The sequence below is a fragment of the Agelaius phoeniceus genome, chromosome 1 (assembly GCF_051311805.1).
Source record: "Agelaius phoeniceus isolate bAgePho1 chromosome 1, bAgePho1.hap1, whole genome shotgun sequence".
NCBI lineage: Eukaryota > Metazoa > Chordata > Aves > Passeriformes > Icteridae > Agelaius > Agelaius phoeniceus.
Genome location: NC_135265.1, coordinates 42,432,268 through 42,457,524, shown reverse-complemented (window position 1 = coordinate 42,457,524; position 25,257 = coordinate 42,432,268). Strand labels below are relative to the sequence as shown.

At 40.0% G+C, this 25,257-nt stretch overlaps 1 protein-coding gene across 1 annotated transcript; it reads right to left on the bottom strand.

The window, feature by feature from the left end:
* Nucleotides 1-463: 463 nt before the first annotated feature.
* On the bottom strand, nt 464-24,959 carry GPD1L (glycerol-3-phosphate dehydrogenase 1 like). Its single transcript, XM_054645529.2, has 8 exons — nt 24,803-24,959; nt 20,011-20,188; nt 19,129-19,269; nt 16,001-16,139; nt 14,681-14,793; nt 6,783-7,016; nt 6,297-6,403; nt 464-3,432 (listed from the first exon to the last, which is right to left on the bottom strand). The coding sequence occupies exons 1-8, from the start codon at nt 24,853-24,855 to the stop codon at nt 3,336-3,338; spliced, it is 1,062 nt and encodes a 353-aa protein (XP_054501504.1). The 5' UTR covers nt 24,856-24,959; the 3' UTR covers nt 464-3,335.
* Nucleotides 24,960-25,257: the final 298 nt, after the last annotated feature.

Sequence of the window (25,257 nt, the reverse complement as noted above, 5' to 3'; positions counted from 1 at the left end):
GCTTTTATAACAAGCTCCTTCCCTCAATTCCAGTGGTCTACAACACATGCATCTGGTGCTGAATTGTAGCCATCTCCTAAATACAAGGAACACACTGTAAGACAGGCGCAGTCACACAGAAACCTCGGGAAATTTAGAAAAGGTCAGAAGAGTAACTCCAGAGGGGATGGAATCAGCCACTTACCGACCAGTGCCCTCCAGTGGCTCCCAGAGCAACTGAAGGAACTGAAGACAAGAACCTGTTTTCAGAGGTCAAACACAGCACAGTTGTCTCACTAATGGAAAGAAAGAAAATGCTGACATCTGGATGCCAAATAGCTCTTTTTAAAATTTATGTTCTTGCATGGCAACTTCCCATCTGCTATCATTACATACCACAACCAGAAAAACCTACATTCCATCAAGTGAATAAAATATGAATTGCAAGCCTTGTAAAATGAGACAAAGAGAACAGAAACCAAAGTGATTCCCAAAATGTTTATTTGTACTAACTCTTCAAACAGGTATACATTCAACATCTCTAAACAAAATCAGTACATATGATGAGGGCAAGTTGAGTAAGTATCATTAGAATCTAATGCCTTCCTTAGCAAGTAAAGTTCATAACCCAAGAATTAGTTACAAATTTATGACCCCCTTACACAGGGGCTAATGATTTCAGTAAGACTATCCCAGTACCAGGCAAAACAGAGTGTTTGCAGAGCAGGCTCATTCAGTTCCAGTACCATGTCACAGTCTTTTAATGAGCAGTAAATATTAGTGGGAGAAAAAATACATAGTGCCAAGCTGAGTGTTCTCCAGCACTGAAAAGCAAATGTAAATAGTGAACTATCAATGGAATTTAAATAAACTATTTTAGTTATTTTAGTTACTGAAACCTCAATTTTTGTCTGAAAAAAAGAATATTGTAACAGACTGGAGAAATGAATTCCATAAAAACCTTTTCTCTGGATTTGCCTTAGAATATAAGCTTCTCTAAAAAACAAGAACAATTAAGATTTGAGACTTTCAGTGGTAGAAGTAGTATTGGAATAATAAAGAAATAATTTAAAAATATATATTAATTTACCACATTTAGCTCATATAGCCCTTTATGTATCTTACAAAATGCTACTGTCCTACATACTGCGTGTAAAAAAAAAAGTTTATATATATAATGTATATATACACGTACAAAGCAAAAGCCACCAATTTGGTATTTAAAAAACAGAACAAAACAAAGCATAAGCAAACACACTGAAAGTTATGCAGTAATGAGGAGTGTATGCTCCATGTGTGCGTTAGCGTAACAGTGCTTCCAACCTTAAAACATCCTCTTAAACCTCTAAGCAGAGTGCTTGCTCCAAGTCAGCTCTACCAGTGATGTTCCCAACTGCCACAAATGTCTGATGTCACTTAACTTCCAGCCATCTCTTATGTTTAGCACTAAATCAGAAGTAAGGCAAAATAACTTTTCACATCCCTGAATATCTGAGGACATTCATGAGATCTTCCAAATATGAATTCAAAATAATACAGGAGCACAAAAAAATGGTACCCCTAAATGGAAGGGTCTTCCTGTCCACACAAAGTTGTCCCAAAGCTTTCCCATTTCAGAGTAATCCAGGATATGTAAGTACAACAATTATTCCCAGGCATCCTCTTTGTTTTAGCAAATTTTGAATGACAACCTGAAGTTTCAGGACGGGTGCGTGCTCATGATTCCTGGTCTAAAACCACCACTGAGAGCAGTGAACAACAGTTCCAATACTGCTCAGATGTTAGGTGTGGATATTCAGAGCAGATGGGCAGTCTTGTTCTATAAATTCTAATGCCAACCCTTGTCTCCCAGTTGGAAGAAGGAGTCTACCCTTAATGTGTCTAGCATATATTTCACAAAAAAACCCAAACCCCACACTTTAATATACAAGAAAAGCAAAACAGATTTTACTTATCTACCTTCTCTTGCATCAATCTTAAAAAAATCTAAAAAGACCAACCAAACCAACCACCCCCTGCCCCCTGCCTTAAACTTCATAAAAACACAAATTTTCCAATAACAAATAAAATTAACCTCCCTGATAAAACAAAGGTTCCTGAAAAAAATCTAGTTGAGATCCCTGGGGAATAAAAGAGATGGATGCCTTTGAGAAGCTTCTGGGAGATGAGTTGTAAAGGATTTGATTCAGCACCCATAAAAGTTTTGTCCAGTGAAAGAGTAACTCCAGAGCTGGGAAGGCTGGATCAGGACTACAGCCCAGTGGACGTGCCAGTGACTGGCAGGCACTGAAATGAATGCAGTCATCGTACTGGCACACAACCCTTCTGACGACACAAGTGTGTTGTACCAGGGAATTCCCCTGACATTGCTTGGAGTGTTGTGTGGAGCTCAACACATTGTAGCTAAGCTAAAATCACAGCAGAACAACTTGGAGCAGTGGATACCCAAGGCTATTCTTCATCAAACAACCAACAACAGCAGTGAAGAACAACCACAGGTAAAACGATAAAATGAACTGTAGGCTCAAGGGCTCAGAACTCCCAGGTGAACACCTCTGGCTTGCTTTGGGGAATGGGATTCTAGAAGAGCCTAACACAGAGGAGTAGTAAGGGAGAAATGGAGAAATACAAAAATGCAGGGATTAAAAAACAGAAGGGGAGGCAATGATCCCCCTCTAGAATATTCCCTTTAAAACAGTGTAATTAAAAACTTTAAATTCATTTAGAAATTGGTTTCAAAGTAGCTTGACAATTTCAACAACTTTCAAAAATCAAAATATTCTTCACTAGAGTTCATTGAAATATCCCTGTAGCCCCATGAATAACTGCTACAACTTGTTTTGCATTAACATTGCTTAAATTAATATAGTCATAAGCATGCAAAATGTTAACATTTAATTGCGTATACAGAATAAAACAAAGTTCCAACAGATTCCTAATATTTCAAGGTCACACGCTTGATTCAGCCTCTGATCAAAACCACTGGGATTCTTCCCAGAGTGCCAGCGGACTGAGGACCAGGCTTTAATAGAAGACAACAAAGCATTGTGTTTTATGGTGCAGGAGCAAACTCAAAGTACACCTGTGTATATATAGCAGGCAGGTAGTGCAACTTTTGTATTGCGTATCTTAGAGGAGTTGCACGTTAGCCAGTAAAAGGACAATCACCAAGCCAACACCGCGTGCTGTGTCACACCAGGCTGGGGACAGACACCGACACCTGCTCACAGACATTCATGGTGCTCCTGTTGCCTAAGAGCAGCTCTGAACAAAGCTTAATGACAGCTACATCCACTGGAACCTGGACACGAATTCGAAAGGCAGAAAGCTGCATTAGTACAGCAGCCTGATGGATTCTACTTGTGCTCTGGATGATTTTGAAGGCAGGATATTATGTCTGTAACAGGTCTGCCTTCATAGCAGATTTCATACACAGCAGTGAAGAGTGGAAACCTGAGGAAAGAGGGTGGGGAAAGTGAACACAGTGTGAATTTATTCTGTAACATTTTATTAAATGAAAGAAATATAAAGGGGTGAGGAGAGGGAGGGGGAAAAGGGAGAGGTGGAAAAAATATTTCTTTTTTCTATTTGTCAGGTGCAAATGCTAGGCTGAAAAGCAGGGCATAACTGCATAATCTGCATGCATCTCTGAAATAGAATGACTCTCAGAAGCCTAGCTAGCTATAATGGAGCCTGAGACATTCATTATGTATGGCACAACCATAAAGTGATCTAAAAAATAAATTTAAAACATTTTTCCTGGCTGTTCTCACAGCAGTACCCATCTGTGGTTAAAAAGGATGACTGGCACATCTGTTATGCAGTACTTCTCAGCAATAACTTGATAATACAGTACATGACAAAAAAAGACCCAGGAAGACATTGAAGGTCAAGTTTTTTTAGTAAGAATTGAAAATTAAACCTGGATTTTGAAATACAGAATTCCACATCTACTTTTTCTTTTTTCTTTTTTAGATTGGCACATCTCCAACAACCTTCAAATTATTCAGGCTTCTCTGATAATCTGAAGGTTTGTTACAGCCAGGATACTTTACAGAATTTGTATTTGCTTTCTGTCCATCCCAAACAGTAACAGCCAGCCAAGTTCAATTTCCATACAAAGCTTGGTAAATTTTGGGGGTTGATTTGTTCATCAAGTACATGTACCATTTCAGCATGGCTTTTTATACTGATGAATTTTAACCAATGGAGATAAAAAACAAGGGTCATTGGAGATGGTGAAATAGTAATTTCTGAGTGATTCAGTATTAGGACTTTCTCCTTAGGAAATGTGTCCCACCAGCGACTCTGCAGCTTTATCTGTAATGCCCATTTCAGAGTTGAGCAGCCCTGAGCACCATGTATGATGACCTATACATTCTGCTGTCACTATTACATTGAAGTAATGCTGCTATCAGCACATCACCCTGAACTAGACTGACTTGAGTTTTGTTTCTACTTCATTGGTGGAAAAAAAATTAACACACAGCCACATAGCTGCTCTCTCAAATCCAATGCTAAACTGCTCAGATTGTAAAACCCTTACTAGGAAATCTGCAGAAAAAATTTATACAATGACTTCTGCATTTCTTAACAAACCTCACTCACCTTGTATGATGTACTGGCCTGAAGGGGGGTTACATTTGCTGCTGCCATAAAAGCTCATGTGTAGGCACTAACAAAATTTGCTGTGACTATGCGAGAGGTGGCCACAAAACAGGCAAACCTCCCGAAGCAAAGCAGGTTTCCCACAGGTTTAGGTACAATACTGGCAGTTACTTCTCAGTGAAGAAGCACCACTACTACAAGCCACAACCTGATACCTAAGTCCTGCTGCTTATCCCAGAGAACATTACTGTGCACAGGTCTGCCACACTTCACGTGGAGAAACCTGTACCAAGGCTGACTGCAGGCTCAGGGCCAGCAAACTCCAGATGCATCTCAGGCCTGAGCACATCAAGACAGCAAGGACTACAACTGCTGAAAAAAATTGCACCACGAGTATCAACAGGCATCAGCCCTGCTACCAAGGCTCTTCTGAAACTGGACGTTTGCACACTTCTACATAGACTTGGGAATAGTTTTGTAGGACCAGAGTAGGAAATTCTACCCTTATGAGACTCTCTCCTCTTCACTTTGAAACTGTGGCTGCTCCACTGTGTTTTATGTTTTAAAGCAGTAGTTTTTTCAAAACACTTTGAAAATTGCCTTCAAAAGTCTTGTTGAATGAGACCTTTTATGAAGAACTGACATATATATGTTGGCATGCCAAAAGGAAATTAGCAACACTGTTTTCATGTCTTTTACTAAAAACACAACCCAAAATCATCTCTAATGCACTTAATTTGCTGTAAGATAGAACAGGATACAAAACAACCCTCAAACACAGCATCCTGTTTCATTTAGGGAATCATAAACAGTAAAGAATGAAGCCAACATTCTAATTAATTTTTTCTGCAGTTAGCTTAATTACTGTATAGTAAGGAGACAGACTTAGGTACCTTACATCCAAAGATAATATTAAAACATTAATCATTTAATGCAGCTGATGCATTAAAACTAGAATTTCAAAAATGCTTTTGAAAAAAAAAAGTAACAAGGGTTGGTCTTTTGACTGGCAGTTTTTAAATTTCTGATTTTTCCTCTTTAACGAACAGGAAAATGTATCCCTTAATTTTGTAAGGAGACAACTGTGTGTGTGGCTATAGGAATCATTCATTTTCTGACTTGAATACAAGTGAACCAAGCCAGGACAATCTGCTTAATGTCATAGCACAAAAAACCACCCTGATCTACAGAGGCAGATGGGAGGTTTTAACCTACAGCAAACTGGAAGTCACATTAAGAAGGAGAACTGCAGTATCTAAGCTAGAATCCATGTGGTGGAGGCAGTCACTCTATACAGATGATCACCAAGCTCGTCTCCTTAGAGGGTAAGTAATGAATTTACTACAATGAAATGAGATGTAGCAACTTTCCACAGTCTCTTTAAGAAGCTCTACTTCTACTTTCATGCATTTTTTTCTTTTCACATATTAAAACACATTTGCTGTGCTTTTCTGTAGTAGCAGAAGGCAACAATACAGTCTGCAAATAGGACATTCCCAAATTTAACATCACACTAATAGCTCTATCTACACCAATATTATTTTCAGGTTCTATTCACTTCTCTTTGATTTTAACTTCTAATCTATTGTTATTACAGTGATTTTCTTTTTGGCTATTACTTTTATGAAGATATCAAAACCAAATATGCAGAAAGAATTATGGAGATAAAAAAGGGGTATGTGGAATTTGTTTTATCTGTTCTTACTCACTTGTCCACCATTTCTTTCTTCTTCAGGATCTGATGCACTTCTGCAGAAGTCTGTGGTCCTTGGAGTTTCTGACCATGCAACATTTCCTTCTCTAATTCTTCAAGAGACTAAGCAGCAGAGGAAAAAAAAAAGAAAGCAAAGGAGAGGTATGATAAACTTTTCACAAGCCTGACAACATAATCTGGATGAAAAAAAAAAGTTACTGAGAGTGTTTTTCTTTTTCAAAAGTAATCTTGAGTGAGCATATGGAATACTCTCTTATGTTCTTATTTGTAAGTATTGTCTCTCAAGCTTTTTTTTTAAATCACCACCCACCCACCTTTTAATAGCTTTACACTTATTCTAGCCAACAGACTCAGAAAACACAAGGAAAGAGAAGGGTGCCCACTCAGTGAGCTACCATGACTCAGATAACTCTACTGTTACTCCAGCAATTGAGGAGTGGCAGTACTTATAGGAACAGATTTCACCCAGAGAATTAGGTACCTTTCCAGTTTTAACGAATGCTTCTGCTACACGTCGATTCCGGCCAGCGTAACACGTTGTGATGAGATCAGCAATGCCACAGCTCTCCAGGAAAGTGGCAATAGAAACCTGTCCCGTGCAAAAAATTTTGGCAAAGGCGATCATCTCCATTAGGCCAAGGCGAATAACAGCAGCTTTGGTATTGTCACCGTAGCCAAGGCCGTCACAGAAACCAGCTCCCACTGCTACTACATTCTAATAGGAAGAGAAATGGGAAATGACTCAATTACTGCTTACAGATGTCCTTAAGAACAGCAAACACTTTACTACTGAAAGACTAGGTTGCTAGTTTGGGTTATTTTGGTTTGGCGATTTTGATGTCTATGGCATAACCTAAAAAAAGAAGAAAAAATATAAGGCAAAACATTTCCAAGGATAAAAGCATAGTTAAAACTCTGACACAAGTTGCCCCTGAGGCTGCAGAGCTATTATTATTGACCATCTTTAAGGATAAACAGGTTGCACTACACCCAAACAAAGTTTTAGCTAGACTGAGCTACTCCTACCCTGAGGTAAGGGTGAAGTTAGACTGACATCCTACAGTCCCTTTATTCCGATTTTCTTAATGATTAAAGCACCAGTACAGCTAAAAAGCATTTAATGACATCTATGATGACATCCTACAGGACCAAATTCAGCCAAGCCAATAGTATCCAGCCCTTTTAAGTATGCAGAGTTTCTATAACCATAAATAGTTCATAAAGGATTCACAAAAGGTTCAAGACACAGGAAGACCTCCCTTAGCAAAAAAATTGTTTGCTTTTTCCTTAGACCTGGTGATGACCTTCTACAAAGAATGTGCTGTTAACATTCAGCTATATGGTCCCTGCTTTGGTTACAGAACATAGATATTTGATGAGACAGAATTGAGTGAAGCAACTATAAAACCTATTTTCTGGCTTGGGAGTCAGAGCAGGCACTAGCCCTGGTTCCACTATCCCCACTAAAACAATCCATCTAACACAAAAAACCCCAAAAAGATGGCATTCTGACATATAGATAAAGAAAACAAGGAAGTAATGAATGTTAATATCTTCCTGCATGCAACAGCAGCAGCAGTGATCTCAACAGAATGCACAGGAGAACCAACATTATGACTCCTAATGTAGCACCCGATGCAGGGAAAAAAATAACATTAAAAAATCAACTTTAACTGTTGATGAAGAAAGAACTATAATCAGAAGATGCTACTGAAAACAACCACTGATTAACAGCTGGTTTGGTTTTGGGCTGTAAGAACCACAAATGCTAGGCAGCTGCAGAGCTGTGTGGCCAGTCATGGCTAGGTGACTCTGAATCACATGAGGCTAGAGGATCAGTCATTACTTCTTGAGCAGCTAGTTGAGGTCTAAAGGTGATCCTGAAAATTGCAGACAGATATCCCAACATTAGACCTGAAGCAGCCCAAGGCAGTCAACTTTAAAATTTGGTTGTTTAAATCATCTTGGCTTAGATCTTAGCTGTGGTGATTCAATCAAGGTACACTTCCATCAGGCACCTCTTGCAGAGCAACCTTTAATATTTTTTCATTTGATGCCAAAGCAAGAGGAAGTCAAACAGATATTTAAGAAGTTTTCAGATGGGATAACCCATTTAAATGGATTTTACATGTATGTGAAATCTCTAAGTATTTATCACTCATCTAAAAACACAAACATGACTGAGCAACCTTTGGGCTTTTTCCATATACTTCTTGAACACTCCCATACTAAAGCTTCCCCTTCCCTCCAGTTTTGTCTGCTTGACTTTCCACTTTGAAGCAGTCTGCTTGTTCATAATTTACAATACAATTTGGCCTACGGTATTTTGTTGTCTATTTGTACCTTTTGCAGTGCTTGTCTTTGGAGGAACAGAAATACTCTTTTAAGTAAGTCATACCAAGACTATTTACATCTGAGGAAATGGGCTAGGGAACAAGGGAAGTTGTGAGTCCAACTCTAAAACATGAGCTCCTTGTTTGTACAATGTTCTCATTGTATATTCTTACACAGTTTGCAAATAATGAGGACACAAGGCAACAGATTATGCTCTAGAACACACCCCCGTGCCTAGGAGACTGTTATGTCCTGGCACACATATCCCTCAAGCCACAGCTATTAATTTACAAGGTCTACCATCTGGTTTTATTTAACTCCTTGAAGAATCTCTGACAACTGTCAGGTACCTAATATACTGTAGAGAACTAATTATACCACATTGAAAATTGTACCTTACTCAAAGACGAGCCACCCCTTTAAAAACAACAACAATGACCAAAAAAATCTCCCCAAACTTACAACCCAGTTATCTTTCAGTCCTGAACAAGATCAAAACAGTTAGTTTGTTACTTGAAGTCTCTGGCTGTAGGCACTAAGCTGAGCTTGTTTCAGGAAGATGCGCAAGCAGAACACAAACTGACACACAAGAGTATAGTGGCACTGTCACTATTGTGAGATTGTCTGGAAGTACATGAGGCAGGAAGGGTGACTGACCTGGCAAAAACATCTTTCTGTATTTCATATGGTTGATTTTGAATGTTGCCACTGACAAAGACTACACCTGAAGTGACCTGGTTTCAGTTAACTTCCTTCTTAGTAGCTGGTACAGTGCTGTGGTTTGAGTTCAGTAGGAGAATAATGTTGGCAACACACTGGTGTTTTGGTGGTTTGCTAAGTACTGCTTACTTTAAGAAAGGAACTTTTTAGTGTCTCATGCTCTGCCAGTGAGTAGCTGAACAAGAGTCTGGGGAGGGGGCAACACAGCCAGGAGAGCTGATCCAAACTGGCCAAAGGGCTACTCCATACCATAGAATGCCATGCCCAGTATATAAACTGGAGGCATTGGCTGGGAGCCATCAATCGCTGCCTGGGGACAGGCTGGGCACTGGGCAGTGAGTGCTGAGCAACTGTAGTGTGCATCACTTGTTCTTCTTGGGTTTTCACTCTGTCCTTCATTACAATTACTATTACTACTGCTGATCTTGTTACTGTACTTCCCTTGATTTCAATTATTAAACTGTTTGTATTTCAACCCTTGAGTTTTACTTTTTTTCCACTTATTCTCCTACCCATCCCTGACAGGGGGTAGGGGTTTTGTGAGCGAGCAGCTGCACAATATGCAGTTGCCAGCTGGGATTAAACCCACAGCATGAAGTTACAGGAATTCCTGCAAATGCAGTGGGTATGTATTTGTGCAAGAGGAGAGAGCCCACATTTCCATGAGATTAGAAACTGACTGTATTTGCATGCACACATGGGAGTCTGAGAGCCCAATAAGTAAGTGCCTACTGACAAACATGTTCCACAGGTTCAAAGATACTGTCACAATAACCCCAAAAGGACTGCAACACAATGTTCCTCTTGGCCTGAGGCATTCAGAGCTCTCAAAATCACTACATGCTTAAGCACACACACTTCCCCTATCTTGGCATTAACAGCTTTTTGCATGAAAGCACACATCCTGACCATGATTTCCAGTGTGGTTTTATATTGCACTTGGTTTTAAGCTACTAAAATACTTTGCCCTAACAGACGAGCTGTTCTGCTATCCTGGTGTTAGTCCTGGTTATTCTAGAACATGAACAAGGAATGGATTTAGTTATTTTTTCACTGGGCTAGTGAAGTTATGCTCCAGAAAGGAAATGCTGATCCAAGGCAGTGCTCACAGTATGTGTCAAAACAAATGAGAGAAAGTGTTCTTTACTTGCACACAACCTGCTGCAAACATGCAAGAGGTCACAAATGCAAGGACAACAGATGACCAAGAAAACAAGGACAACAAGTCTGTAGACTCTGCTGACAGATTGTTCTCCTACAGAGTCAGTCCTCAGAAGTATCCAATATCCAGTGTACAGCACGTTTGTGGAGTGCCCATGAAGACAGCTTCAGCAGCCATTTCTGAGGCAACCATTACTTCTCCATAATTAAATGGATCATATTATTTCACCTTCCTTGAGGCAGTGTCACAGCTCAGCGTAGCCTGCTTTCTCTCTGTTTACACATGAACTTGGAGAAGCTCATTGCTTCCCCTGATGGCTGAGAAGAGGTCAAATGAAAAGATTCAAAAAATCAAAGACAGTATCAGCAGGACTGTCAGAGAGGTTAAGTATAAACTGTTTGCTTGCTCCTGGTTAACTTGAATTCCATTTCCAATCTCAGGAAAAAGGAAAAACCTCTCATGATCAACTTCTAGAGTACCTACACTGACTATTCAACACTGACTGCCCTAAACACACTTTGCAAGTAACAATGCTGAGTTACATAACCTGGTAAACAATAAACCCTCACTATACTTCTTACTTCTTTATTAAAGGCTTAGCTGAAGCTGGAAGGTTTAGATGAGCCTGATGCAACCTGAAGCAACTCCTTGCTGCTGCTTGCTGCTGCTTCTTCCTACAGTAACTCACATCTGTCTTGGTCCTTGGCTGCTGCCACTTGAGGGTTTTTAACTCTCTGGATCCCTGATCATCAGGCATGGCTATTTTTCATCATATGGCTATTTTTCCATATCCAGAGGTTAGATTCTTAATCCTCCTCCTCTCAGGCACCCCTTGCACTGCTGCATTGGGTAAGTGAGCTAAACTGGGGTATGGTTTACCCCCGAGACTGCAACTACCAGCATTTAAATGGCCTCTCAAGGATGTGGCCAGGTTCATACCCCAGCTCAGTCTGGCTTCACATCTGTGCTGCTTCTAACACCACACTGGCACAGGCGGTGAGGACTCTAAGGACACTTCTGAGGTGACAACCTTGGGTCCATGCTGCTCTGCACTATCACATCCATCAGTATCCAACAGCACCTCCATATGTGAGCATAGCTGCACATACTATTTTTAGGTGACATAAACTTTAAGCATTTTCTAGGAAGGTCCATTCATCATCTGGTAAATGGCAGATGTACTTGTAGGTACAAGGCCTTGAGTCATGCTGCCTGTAAAGCCGACTGGGCACCTTGAAACAACTATCCAAATTTCAACTTTGTCAGTTTCTGTCCCCAACCCTTAGAAAAGGTCAACAGACAAATGTGAAATGGTCATCAGCCCTCAAAAGAAAAAAAATATCCTCACAAAGAACATGCCAAGCACTTTTGTTCCAACAGCAGGTTACCGTAGAAAGCTGTTCCTCCTCAGTACTATCAGATTTTGTAAAGCCACTGCCACTGTCTATTCAGCCAGTCTCCAAGCTGGCACAAGACTGCTTTTTCATGGCACTGATTTCTGCACTTCACTTTATCTCCACCAGCCCATTGTCCCAAATCTAAATACAGTAAATGAAGTGGATGTTCTATACATATCCATATATAAATAGCAATCAAGCACATGTTTTCCTATGATCACCCAGCTGCACTACCTAATACTACAGTCTGAACTCAAATAGGCTTCCAAAACCAAATTTCAAACCTGCAATTATCATTGTAAGGGAAAGCTGTGCTCAGAGCATTCTTTGTTACCCTTCTGTATTTTTTCCCAAGCTTTAGGCAACCACCCACGCTGAAAATCTTCCCTGCATAGAAAGGCTTGCAGAAATAAAAAGAGAGGTAGAGTACAAGCTTTTAACAGCTAGTCCATTATGCCAGTAATAACAGGAAAGTCTCCTTTTCCTAAGCTGGTATTTGCAGGAAAGTGCAGAAGCTGGAAGAATGTAGTTTTCCATAGTGTACTGTTTCTCATCCTTCAAATACCAACACAGGAATTGTTTTTACTATTTCCACATCCAAAAAGACAGGCTGGAGTGACATGTTTGCCTGCTTACCCTGTCCTCCTTGCTGTAGTTCATAGTGCCACTACTAACATTTTGAATTGGAACTGAAAGAGAGTAGTGCCTCTCTTTTCATGCCAGTGTCTCCATACAACATGACACCATCACCTTCTGAAATTGGAACTTCCTCCTTCCAGGAAGTTAAACAAAGCTAATTTTTACTATTTTTTACTGAAGTAACTTCCCAAGTTTAACAAACTGTCAGCTGACTGAAGCTACAAATTAGATTTTACTATCAAAAAAAAAAAAGGTCTACTTTTCAAATTTTTATTATGAAGACTATCAGATGAATGATAAGAAAGCAAAGCTCTGGTTGATACCCTTAGCAAACAATTCTTTTAATAGAAAATATGTACAGCTTCTCAGAAAAAGCACTATTCATATCTGAGTTTTGCATTTTGCTTTGCACTATGGTAATAAAACCTTATCCACAGGTTTAATTTTAGCTTCTTTATTTTCTTTCAGAGCCAGACATGTTCCCAATGCATTAATAAAATTTTTCAGTCTTTGAGAGTAAAACACCTGAGGACATTATTTACATGCTGCCACCACAAGATTTAGGATAAACTAGAAAGGGTTTTAAATTAAAAACAACTTTATTAATTTTATTAATATTTTCTTTTAGATTAAGACAGACTTGTATGTTTAAAGACATCACCCATACTAGAATGATGGGTCTATGCCACTTTATACCAGTTTTGCCTTTTAATTATGCAAGAAATCCACAGTACTTTTAAACCAGTTAATCTATCTTTAATTCACTTTTTGTTTAGACCTTATACCATGCATTTTTTGGAAATTTCAACTCAATTAATAAAATATACTGCAATCAATATGAAATGACGAGAGCACACAGAATATAAACACCTTTTCAGAGATACAACTAGACAGTTCAGTCTGCAGGATGCATGATGAATAACGAAGCAGAAGAGAGCAATAAAGCAAGGTTACAAAAATCCCCTAAAGTCTCACCTTAGAATCTTTCCAGGTCAAGAAAAACAATCTATTTAAATTCTACTGCAGTTCCAAAGAAATATTGGTATCTTGCCTGACTTAGACCTTTACAGTGGAGTTTTGAGTGTCTGCTGCCTACCTGCCCAGTTGGATGGGCGTGGTCATCTCTAATGCCCTTTCAGGAGATTTGTGTCAATGAAAATTTCCTGGGACAGAACTCCTCTATCAGGCAAGAATTTAAGCTAGTCAGAAAACATCCTGCTGAGCAGATTCCAAAGAAAAATAACTCTGCAAAACTTTTTCAAGGGTCTATACACAGGGATTTCTTTTCTGGTAACCTTCCCATATCACCCACATCATTTTAAAGCAATGGCTGTGGAGCTGAATTACAAGCTCCATAATCTCAAGAAATTTCTCTCTGTACAGTAACTCCAAAGCATGCTGCCTCAAAACACCTAATCCCATCAGTGCACAGACCCATTACCTCCTCTTTCTCAGGCCTTCCAGTATGACAGCTGTCAAGACAAAATTAAGGAAATTAATATGCCAAAAAAATGCTATTGTGTCTATCCAGCTACTTTCACTAAGCAGGAATCAGAGTTCCTTATCTTAAGACATCATTGCTTGGTGTGGTAGCTTTGCAGGCCAGTTAATTTAGTTTAGACAAAATTTCAACAGCAAAACCAAAGGCAAACAAAATAATTATTCAAAACACAAAAAATAAATGTTTATTCACTACACCCATCAGAAATCATTCAGGATAGGTATGAGATAATGTGAGCTACTGTACTGTTTGCTATGGTGCCAAACAACTTCTTTCACCCTTTCCTTTGGTGAACACACTGCTGCAAAAAGAAAAAGGGAACTAAAATAGATTTAGAAATATATCAGCCAGTTAGATGAAATCAATACCTGCTTCATGACTGTGTGCAAGTTAAGTGGAAGATGTAGAAAGAGAACCTGGCAGATGGTGACACAGATCTAAAAGCCAGCTCTCAGAAAATGCTGCTCCCTCATTTCCCCTCTGGTTCTTCTGGAAATGTTGTGTCGCAGTTTTACATATTATATAAAACACAATGAACTTCATTTTTTACATGGAAATACCCTCTTTTCTTTTCCTACAAGGATCACTATTTCACCTGTGTATCACCTGCAGCCTGTTAATCTTACCTTCAAAGCACCACACACCTCAACTGCATCTGCATCATCAACTACAGTTATTCGGAAGTTCGGAGTCTGCAGGAGTTCTTTGAAGAGAAGGCCATTTTCCAAGATTTTGCAGCCTATTGAGAGAGAGAAAGGAAAGCTAAAAAAAAGGGAATAATTTATTTGTATGTTATTTAGCCTTTCCTGTGCAAGCCAAAATGCCTAAAAGTAGAGATAAGGTTGTTTTATTTCAACCCTAAATAGAATCCCTGTTCTAAGGGACCAATCACGTTGACATTGCACTTAAAAGCTCTGCACTGAGTTATTCAGGACTTTTTCACAATTTATTGTCTGCTCAGTAACAGGTTCTAAATAATTCCATTAATTCACTCTCTATTTCCATTAATTCACTGTCTGTTTTTTGATCACTGTCTTTAAAAAGAACAGCAAATAATAAAACAGAGATTAATTAAGAAGGAGCAATTCTACCAATTATTTCAAAGTCAGCACTTCAGAAAAATACCTACTGATAAAGGTAAGTTAAAGCTGCTTTATTAATCAAGCATCCTGCCCCTGACAATTGTTTTTAAACACTAAGATGCTGTTCAACCATTGAAAATTAAGTTCAGTGCAAAAGCTGTGAATGAGATGTTACAAAGCTAGCAGTGCATAAAACTCTAAAAATTAACACTAAAAAAAACATAATATGAACTCTGTGCTATAAAGCGAGAGTATGTATGAGTACCTGCATGCATATACATACACACATGCCTTTCTAGAAACTGTAAAACCCAAGACTAGGCACATCCTTATGCTGCAAAGGTATGCAGACATCAACACAGAACTAAAACAATTTCTAGTTTTTGTGGGAGCGAAGTATTTTGAGAAATTAAAACAAGAGACCTTAAAAAAACAAACAAAAAAGTTAAACCAAAACAAACATGCATGAAGGTACTATCTTTGACAATAGCACCTGAGCTGGAGTACAGAATTTATAATTGTTTATCCATGTAAAGCCATTCAGACCCAAGAAAAAATCTTAAACACAGTAATAAAACGAAGCAGTTTGTTATGTGAAGGGTGATAAAAAACATGCTTGTATTTCACATACTAAGGTAATAACCCTAGTAAGAATAGGTAAAATTGTGGTTTTCTGTCTCCCTCTATTCCCAGTATTGTCCTAGTACTTTTGGAAGTATAAACATTCTAGGAAATTCAACCAACAGCTTCTGGTAACAGTCAGCTAATGTCGAAAACAGTGAAATTTGAGCTATTTGGTGTGCGCCTGTGAGGACAGGTGCAACAGGTGCATGTTTTAAATATTCTTACAACTTGGAACAGTACCTATTGTGGTTTCACAGAATTTGTCTGCTGCCACCTCATTGGCAATGTTAGCTCCCATCAGCACACTGATGTCTATTCCCATCTTCTCTCGAATAATGTCAGAGATCAGTTTGAGTCCCTCCGGGCCATGATCTATCCCCTGCAGCCAACATTAAATGGAATTACTAAAAAGTCATTCATTAGGCACAGTAGAGATGCAAGCAGAACACAATTAGTCTTGTCCCCAGGTGAGAAGTGAAACAAGGACTATTCAGACAGAGACTAAAGATGACAGGTGTACTACCACAGGCACTTCTGCTATTTTGACCTCTCCAAGATGTCTTAGAATTGTAGGAGGCAGCACCTTAAGGCTTAGGACTAAACTCTAGTTGATGAAACCAGTTTTTATTCCATCCTCAAAGACCTGATTCTAAGAAGTGCTGAACATTCTGCTTTTTTAGTTCAGAAATCAAGGGCTTGTTATCAGTATATCCCTAATCAGTGAAGCCTAACCAATCCATCAGTTATGAACCTGACTTGAACTTGGATTTGAAATTACACTGAAACTCACAAAACGGCATCTGAATAATTTGTTTTGTGAAGAGATAATTGAACTGAAATATCAGAGGCAGGTTCCCCAGTCTATAACCAACAACAGTTTAGTAGTAGAAATACAAAAGGAACAGCCATTCACAGATATGTAGAAAGCTGAACAACTCAGAATAATTTAACTTGCCCCTCTTCCTAAGCAGGCAAATAATAAACAGAAAAGCATGCACCCATTGGGAACAACTCCAAAAATGTAAATACCTATACAACAATTATTCATGCAAGTGAAAGGAGACCAGAAAAGCTTAGGTGCCAGATTTTGCTCCATTGTGAAATAGACGCAACGAGTTAAATCCAATACTGAATGACAGAATAAAAACCAAACACCCCTTCCTCCCTGCAAAACCAAGGCTCCACCATGGGCATTTTCACTGGGCAGCAATGGTCTGCAGGCAAAGCAAGCAGACCTTACTGCTTGCATCCTAACATGCCTGCCAGAGCAATCCTTGGAGCCAGTAACAGGGAAATGAAAATGAGACTGATGTTGAGGTTGCCTGAAGAGTATTTTGAATGACTTTCAGCTAGCCTGCAACTTATGCTCACTGCTGTACTGCACTCTAAGTTTTATATGGTTCCTCTCCCCACAGCCACACAGTCACTTGTAAGGTTTTCATCAACAAAGAGCTAATGTAAAACAACACAGATGCAAATGTTTCAATAGAAACGACTATTAACCAGCAGATAAATGTTTTTATTTCCCAAAGACTCAGTTTTCTTGTCAGACATTAGGCTCTGCATGAAGATTAGACTGTCAGAAAGAAAAAAAAACAACAAAACAAAACAAAAAAAGACTAAAAGATGACACACTGGTAACTTGACAGCCAATTTAGAAAGCACAAAAACAAGATGTCCCACAAGTAATAGTTTTCAGAGCAGAACTGCACTTTAACTATCAATGTTAACACAAGCCACTTTAACAGCATTAGCACTGAGCATGAGACTCAAAAATTATGACACTGATGAAAACAGCATGCCTAAAGAATTCGTAAAAGTAGAGGAAAGAATGTTGTGTTAAATCTCTACCCTTTCTTCTCAAATGACACTTTTAATGATGTTATGTTATGCGTTTTCAGTTATGCCTTTTCATAAATACTGGCATGTACTTTGCATTCTCCTGCAAAATATTAAGGGGCCTCACAGCATTTCTTTGGAAAGGCTGCCTATGGATGCAGTGCTGCAATGTGACAGAGGGAAACTGCCCAGTAACCAACTCTGTGCTGCATGGCAAGTGCCACAATTTCATTTCCACCACTACACTATGCATGGACTTTTTGTTTTGCTGGGGGTTTCTGTCTGTTTGGAGTTTAGCTTTTTTTTTAATGTAAGGATTTCTTTCCCTTCCACACCCTCCCTTTTTTTCTTTTTTGTTTTTGTTTTGCCAAATATAGCTATTAATCAACACTCCATTAGAGAATTGGTAATTTGTATCCAGAACTAATTCCAAGGGAATATAGCCCAGGACCCTGACTTCACATATGCTGACTTAAACCTCGTTTAGTCCAGCAATTTCATTAGTAACTCCTATCACTAGGAGAATATAAATCACATTTAGCAAATTAAAGGAGAATAAATATCTTGAGCACTTTTAACAGTGCCTTATTTTACCTTTCTATGATATGAAGAGTTTCTCTACAATTTGGAGTAAGAACACTTTGGAAGCATTACTTTTCCACACCTCACAGCAATACACTAGTCAGCACTGACAAAACAATAGATTTCGTGGGCTTTGTTAGCCAAACTAAAGAGACAAGCTTGCAGCATGCAGTGATTGAGGTTTTTTGTTCTTTTTTTGAGCACAGATCCATAAATGTATGATTTTCCAGAGATGACAGGAAACAAGGGAATGTGTGCAAAGAAAATGGCCTTCAAAGCAACAACAAACCACAATCTTCCAAACCTCTTGGGAATTGCTTATTATTTCCAGCTAAACATACAGAGGAAAAAAGCCCACCCACCCAAAAACAATCCCAAAAATAAGCTAATCCACATTTTAAAATTTTTCTGCCAGCAAAACTACAAACACTCCAGGCCTCCCACACCTCTGCCCTTTCCTATTTCCTATGCTCAAACTGTCTTTGGGCGGTGTTGAACAGACTCTCTTGTTGCAACATAATATTTGACATGAACAAGAGCACTATTCTCTCAATCACATGAAATTCTCTCAGCAGTTCTTGAAATGATCAACTCAGCATGTGGGATGTGCATTAACAATCAAAGCATTATGCTTGTGCTCTGCTCTTCATCTAATGATGCTTTTGGAAACAACAAATAAAAGACTGGAAAGCTTAGCGGTGCAAAACATATCGACTCCCTCTTTCTTTCTAAAAGTCTTGTGAAGAGCCTCATTTTCCCCTTCCTGCAAGCGTTGCGTAACAATCCACTAATGACCAAGACAAATTCTAATCTTACATCTAGAAAGGTTTAATGGACCAATCAAGTGAATAATGCACCGAGACTTTGCAAATCAAAATATCAAGTCACCTTGTCTTAGAAGATTCCATGACACATTCTCGGTTATTAATGCAGGGTATTTATTGTACCTTTATGAGAGTTATGCCGAGAGCTTTACTGGGTACTTGTCCTGTGATTTCATCGCAGACTTTATGGATGAACTGGTGAGGAACGACAAAAACCAGCAAGTCTGCATCCTGTACCGCTTCACAAAGGTTTGGGATAGCAACCTGTGTAGTTATGGGAGAGAAAGGCTGCATAACTTCTCAAAATTAACACTACACACAAGTGGTATCTAATAAAAACTAAAATCACGGAATTAATTAGTTTGGAAAAGACCTCTGAGATTATTGAGTCCAACCTTGGAACAAACACCACCCAGCCCACTGGGCCACAGCACTGAGTGCCACATCTAGTCCTTTCTCAAACACCTCCAGGGACCGTGACTCCACCACTTCCCTGGGCACCCCATTCTAATGTTTAGTCACTGCTTCTGTGAAGAAATCCCTCCGAATGCCCAAACTGAATCTCCCAGTTTGATCTTGAACTTGAACCCGAGCAGTTTGGTCTCATGCTGAATGCTACAAACTACTGCATTTTGTCACTGAGAATAAGCAGTAGCATAGACTTCCCAGACCAACAGCTCCAATCCAAGGTTGAGGCCAATTTTTTTTTTTTGATGGGTATAGTCAAAGCTGTTAATTTTGCTCTTGTTTCCACACTTGCTTTCTTGTACAGAAATTGAAATAACATAAAAACCAATAGCGATAGGAAGAAAGAGTACATTGGATTTACTTAACTGCAAAATTGCATAATTTTATTTGTTTAAATTTTTGATGTCATCAGTAAAATAGCTTAGTCTGAAATATTATAGACCCTAGAGGTGTTAACAAAACAAATTTCTAACTCCATTTACAGCACAAGCAATATTCCCTGTGCTCCATAACTATAATTTAACTTTTGAGCCTTACCACATTATCAGGCAGCTTGCATCCAGGGAGATACTTTACGTTTTCATGGTCCGTATTTATGATTTCTGTCAGTTTTCTCCCATTAATATTCTCCTCGAAGACCCACATGTTCACTGTGGGAGCAAACTTCTGCAATTTTTTTACATTATTACCTATTATTTTGGCAACTGCAGAACCCCTGCACAAAAGAAAACAAAAACAGTCTTAAAAAATTATGATTTCGCTGCAGGAAAAAGAAGACTTTGTTTTTAAAACAATCACAAATTCACAGATTATTTGACCAGCTACCATAAAACATTCTGATCTAGTAAAATAAGTGGGAAAATACACTAGTCATTCACATCTGCTGCTTTCTCTCAACTACAGCTAGAGTAGGTTGGACTGAAGCATTTACTGAAACATCCTTACTTATTTTGCTTTCTTATTGGCTATCTACTGAGAGTTTAGGTTACTGTATTTTCCCAAATCAAATTAACTGTATCTTCAAAGCCGAGATAAAAGTGACATACTAAATTTTATTAAATGTGTCACTTTCACCTCTAAAAGAGATGAGAAGCTTCTTTGCTGAGATGACTGACTCATAAGTTGTTGTACAATACCAATAGGCATTGAAAGCCAAGAATCGTTTATATGTCGCAGAAGTTGTGAGCTTCATGGCTGTGCAGCCAACCTCACAGAACTGAACTATTGTAACAGCATCCTCTGAAACTGCATGGAGACAAGTCCATTACTGTTACCCTCATATTCTCCCCAAGAACAGCATACAGTAAGATCTGCACTACAGTGATCAATTTTAATTCTGAAATCTCTAAGCAGTAACAAAATTAATCACAATTACAAGAGGAGGAACAAACACAATCTTCCCTTTCATCATTCTATTAAACCTGTTAACCTAAGTTCCTTTCCTGGGATAGGAGGTAATTTCATAATTACTGATAACCTACTAAGGAGACACAAAAAATTTAAAGATGTGATAAAAATACAGAGTAATGATCTGAGGTTTACGTGTGTGTGTGTAAACCGCATACTTTATTAGGAGGTAAGAACACTAACATTTCCAATCTAGTTATACTCACATGATCCCCTGAATTTATATTGCACATTGCTTATAATAAACCCATAGCTGGGTTCATTCTGCTTCAAGATCTTATGATATGGCACAACTCATTGGGCTGTATTAAAGATGTGTGCTAGCACATGACTAAGGTCACTTTCAAAGTTGCAGCAGAAAAAAAATTTAGTACCCTAAGAGACCTTTTATAGTCAAACCATAAACTGTGTGTCTTAAAAGACTGGAATTTACTTCTCTAATAGCACTTCACACACTAAAAATGCCCCCAGGTTCAGGAGGTGATACAGAAGACAATTGCAAGCCATCTCTTATCAAGCTTGACCAGCATGGTTTCTGCTGCACTGCTACACAGCTCACCACCTCAGCCTCTAAATATCAGATCCATACAAACAGCAGACCTCATATTCAACACAGCTCAGGTATGTGCTCCTCAGAGTGTGCTTTGAGTTCCTTGAACAAAAGCACATTTACTCCTACAGATTTATATACACAGTTAGGATCCTGGCAAGCCCACTGCCTTCTGTTTTCAACTTCACTACATATTCTCTGGGCTTGCTGGTGACAGAGCAAGACAGAAATAACTGATTCAGCAACTCTCTGACTGGGATTTTCAGTCTGCCAGCAGAAGGTCTGGCAGTGTGTACTACTTATGTGAGACATTAATTCTAGTACTTTTTAACACTTAAATGCCTGAACTGTCTTTTTTTTTTTTCACCCTTTGAATGCAGTATTAGGAAAAGTGGAGATTTGCCTAGTCTTAGTTTCTGAATTCAAGAAGAAGATTCTCCTGACTGGCTTCTCTGGTTCATCATTTCCCATGATGTTGCAATCACTCTTTCAGGACTATTTCATAGTTGGCCTGCTGTCCCCTCATCAATTTTTAACTAAAGCACAAAGGCAAAAAGCTCCTTAACTTGCCCTGATAACAGCAACAGTGGAGGTCACAACATGCAAGTGCAAATGATATAATTATCTAGCTCTACCACTGTCCCTGTAAAATGACCTCAGTTAAACCACAGTTCCTCCCAGTTTTCTACAAGTTCCCAGCTGCATAAACCCCTCTGTCCAGTAACTTCCCATCTCTTCCCAAATTTTACAGTTTCTGTTCAAGTTTGGCAATCAGGTTACTTAAAGACTGGTTCCAAGAAAATGATGAGGGACAAATTGTGGCTGTGCACACCTCATTAACTTGCCCTGGGAGTGTTATCAGAACAGGCTGCAGTACATGATCAAGGCAGGCTTGCAGTGCTTTAAATGACTCTGGGCACTGTCCTGGAATCCCAGGGCTCCAAGGCATACCCAAGGTGTACTCTCTCAACACTCCAGACACCTTACTTTATCCCCTGTCTTAAAAGACCCTAACAGAATCACTGATCCACCAGCTGAGCAACCCTAAAAGGGCAAGGCCAGCAGACAGCACAGCTCCTGCTCTCCCATGCTGAGCCATCTGTCCTGTCCCATGATCTTCCATCAGGTGTCAAGTGACCCCTGCCAAGTCAACTTCATTGTTAAGGTGACCTTCCTGTAGCAAACCAACCAAACAAGTCTGACTGGAAGTAGTCAATCAACCAAGGTGACTGGCTTAACCCTTCTAAAGCTACTGTCCTGCCAAGCTCCTTTAGGGGTTTTTTCATCCCAGATATAGGTTAAAGGGCTATGAGAAGACTTGTCTGACAGAATCATCTCACACAGAACTCCAAAACCCACTGTCTCCAAACTGCTCAAGATGCCAAACCCCACTCAGATCAACTATTTACATGCTTACAATTTAGGCACCACCTATCACACACTCTTATAAACACAAGGTTTAAAAGTATATAATCCCCAAATATCAATGATCAGATATTTACAAATGCTTCAATCTCTTTCTAGTTACCTGCTTTAATGCATTAAATACTAATATTTTAATTAAATATTTTAGGACCACAGGCCCCAGTTCAAAAGGCACCTACAAGGTTTACAAATTTAGTCCAATTTAGTGCAATGATTACACATACACAGTGCTCATACACAGAATCACAGTGCTCTTTGCAGTCAGGGTTTGGTGTCTGTCATCCCATGGACTTTGAGGAAGAAACCACCTACCTCTCCAAGAATTACTATTTTCAGTTTTTGCTTACTTTGGTTTCTACTTTAGACACATGAAAACCCCTGCCATTACATATGAAAGAAGCTGTAAGTTATTTAAATACATTTATCCCCAAAATGAAGGGCGAATGCTGCTACCAGGCAGCAGCTTCTTTCTTTCTCTCAGCATAGGAGATATGGGCATTTTGCCACCAACTCATACTATTAGGCAGAACTTTTGTCATTTATTAAACTTATCCAGTGAGAGGAAAACAACATACATTTGCATATGGTTATTGCTAGTAGGCAGTATCTCCAAATCCTCTTGCTTCTGCAAGTGTTTCACAGTCAAATACAAATGGAGTCAAACTTCCTGTGAAACTTTTTCTAGATTTCAACTATAGAACAACAGCCACCCACTCCTAAAAGACAAGCTCTAACTGCATAATTTCCTTGTCATATATAGTGAAATGCACGCATTTTACAAGCTGGTGCAAGGAAAGCAAGAGATACTGCACTGAAACATCAGCCATTCCCTCAACGAGGGAATCACAAAGAAAGATAAAACTTGGCAGCTGCTGGTGTTCTTAACAGCAGCAAAAGCCAACTGCACGGAGTGGGCGGGCAGAGGGTGAGCAACAAGTCTAAGATCATCCTGACAAAAGACTGGCAAATTTGGTTTAATAAAACAGTGGCTTGCTCTACACGGAATTCTTCTGAGTTTAATGTCTTAAAAGCCAATGCTACCCGAATAATGTGTGCTTAGCATTAGTAATTGGAAGTGACAAACTGTGAAGACCTATTTCTATAACACATTGTACTTAATTTATTCAGTGTAAAGAGGGATCTGGTGTAAGAAAGAGAAGTAACTAAAGAAGACAAAGGGTTATTAACACGATACTCCTCTGGAAGAATGATGTCAAGTAAGTCTATTGCTTTCAGTGGATGAAGAAGCAAGTTTATTTATGTCTAATTATAAACTAGAGATAGGGACAGCAATAAAACCTTGTCTCAAGCTCTCAGTGTGCTTCAGCATAATCAATTTGGAGGGAAAAGAAAAAGAAGGTATTTCGAATAACCCAGGGTCTCCCAATTCTTTTTTGAACTGTCTTTGACAATAGACACATAAGAACACAGAAAACGCCGAACAACACTTTTGTAGACAAGCGAGATTGTTAGTGAAGCTCTATAAACAGGGCGTAAGTTGAAAAAAAAATATTAAAAATGTACAGCATCTTTAATGTCTACGTCATTTGCTATCGGACAAAGCGCACAACAAATACCAGGTTAAAAATATCCTAGAACAACTTCTTCGCAGGACACGCGGGTGTTTACAAGCACTAAAACTGCGGGCTCGATTCTGCCGCTTCTTCCTCCGAGTACGTCACGGCAGCCCCTCCGCTCCGAGGGAGCCGGGGGCACGGCAGGACGAGCCCTCCCGCACGGAACCAGCGCGACCCAGAGCCCGCCACGGTCCGGCGACACCGCGCTCCACCGCCGGCACCGGGTGGCCTCACGGCCGCCACCTGAGGACAGCGCGGCCGCGGCGCCGGGCGGGAACCGACAGCAAGGCCCGGGCGGACACCGCCTCCGGGAAAGCCGGGCCGCGGCGGCCGTCGAGGTGCCCGCCTTGCCAGGGGCCGCCGCACTCACCAGTTGCCCGAGCCCACGATGCAGACCTTGAGGGCGCCGGCGGAGAGCGCCATGACAGCGCCGCCCGCGCCCCGCCACAGCGGCCGCGGTCAGGAGCTCCGTGAGGCGCCCGCCCCCTGCTCCCGCCTCCGCCGTCAGGGCATCGCCCGCTCTCCCTCCGCCCCTGCGGCGTGACGGGAACTGTAGTTCCGTCCCCCCCCGCCGGGACCGCGGCGGCTGAGGGTGAGGGGGGCTCTGGAACAAAGCAGGCAATCCCGCAGGCACTGCGGCGTATCGCAGAGCCACGGAATCATTTAGGTTCGAAAAGACTTCTGAGAGCATCGAATCCAACCTGTGGCCGAACACTACAACCAGACCACGGCACTGAGTGGCCACGTCCAGTCTTTCCTTAAACACCTCCAGCAACGGTGACTCCACCACCTCTCTGGACAGTCCATTGTAATATCTAATCACCC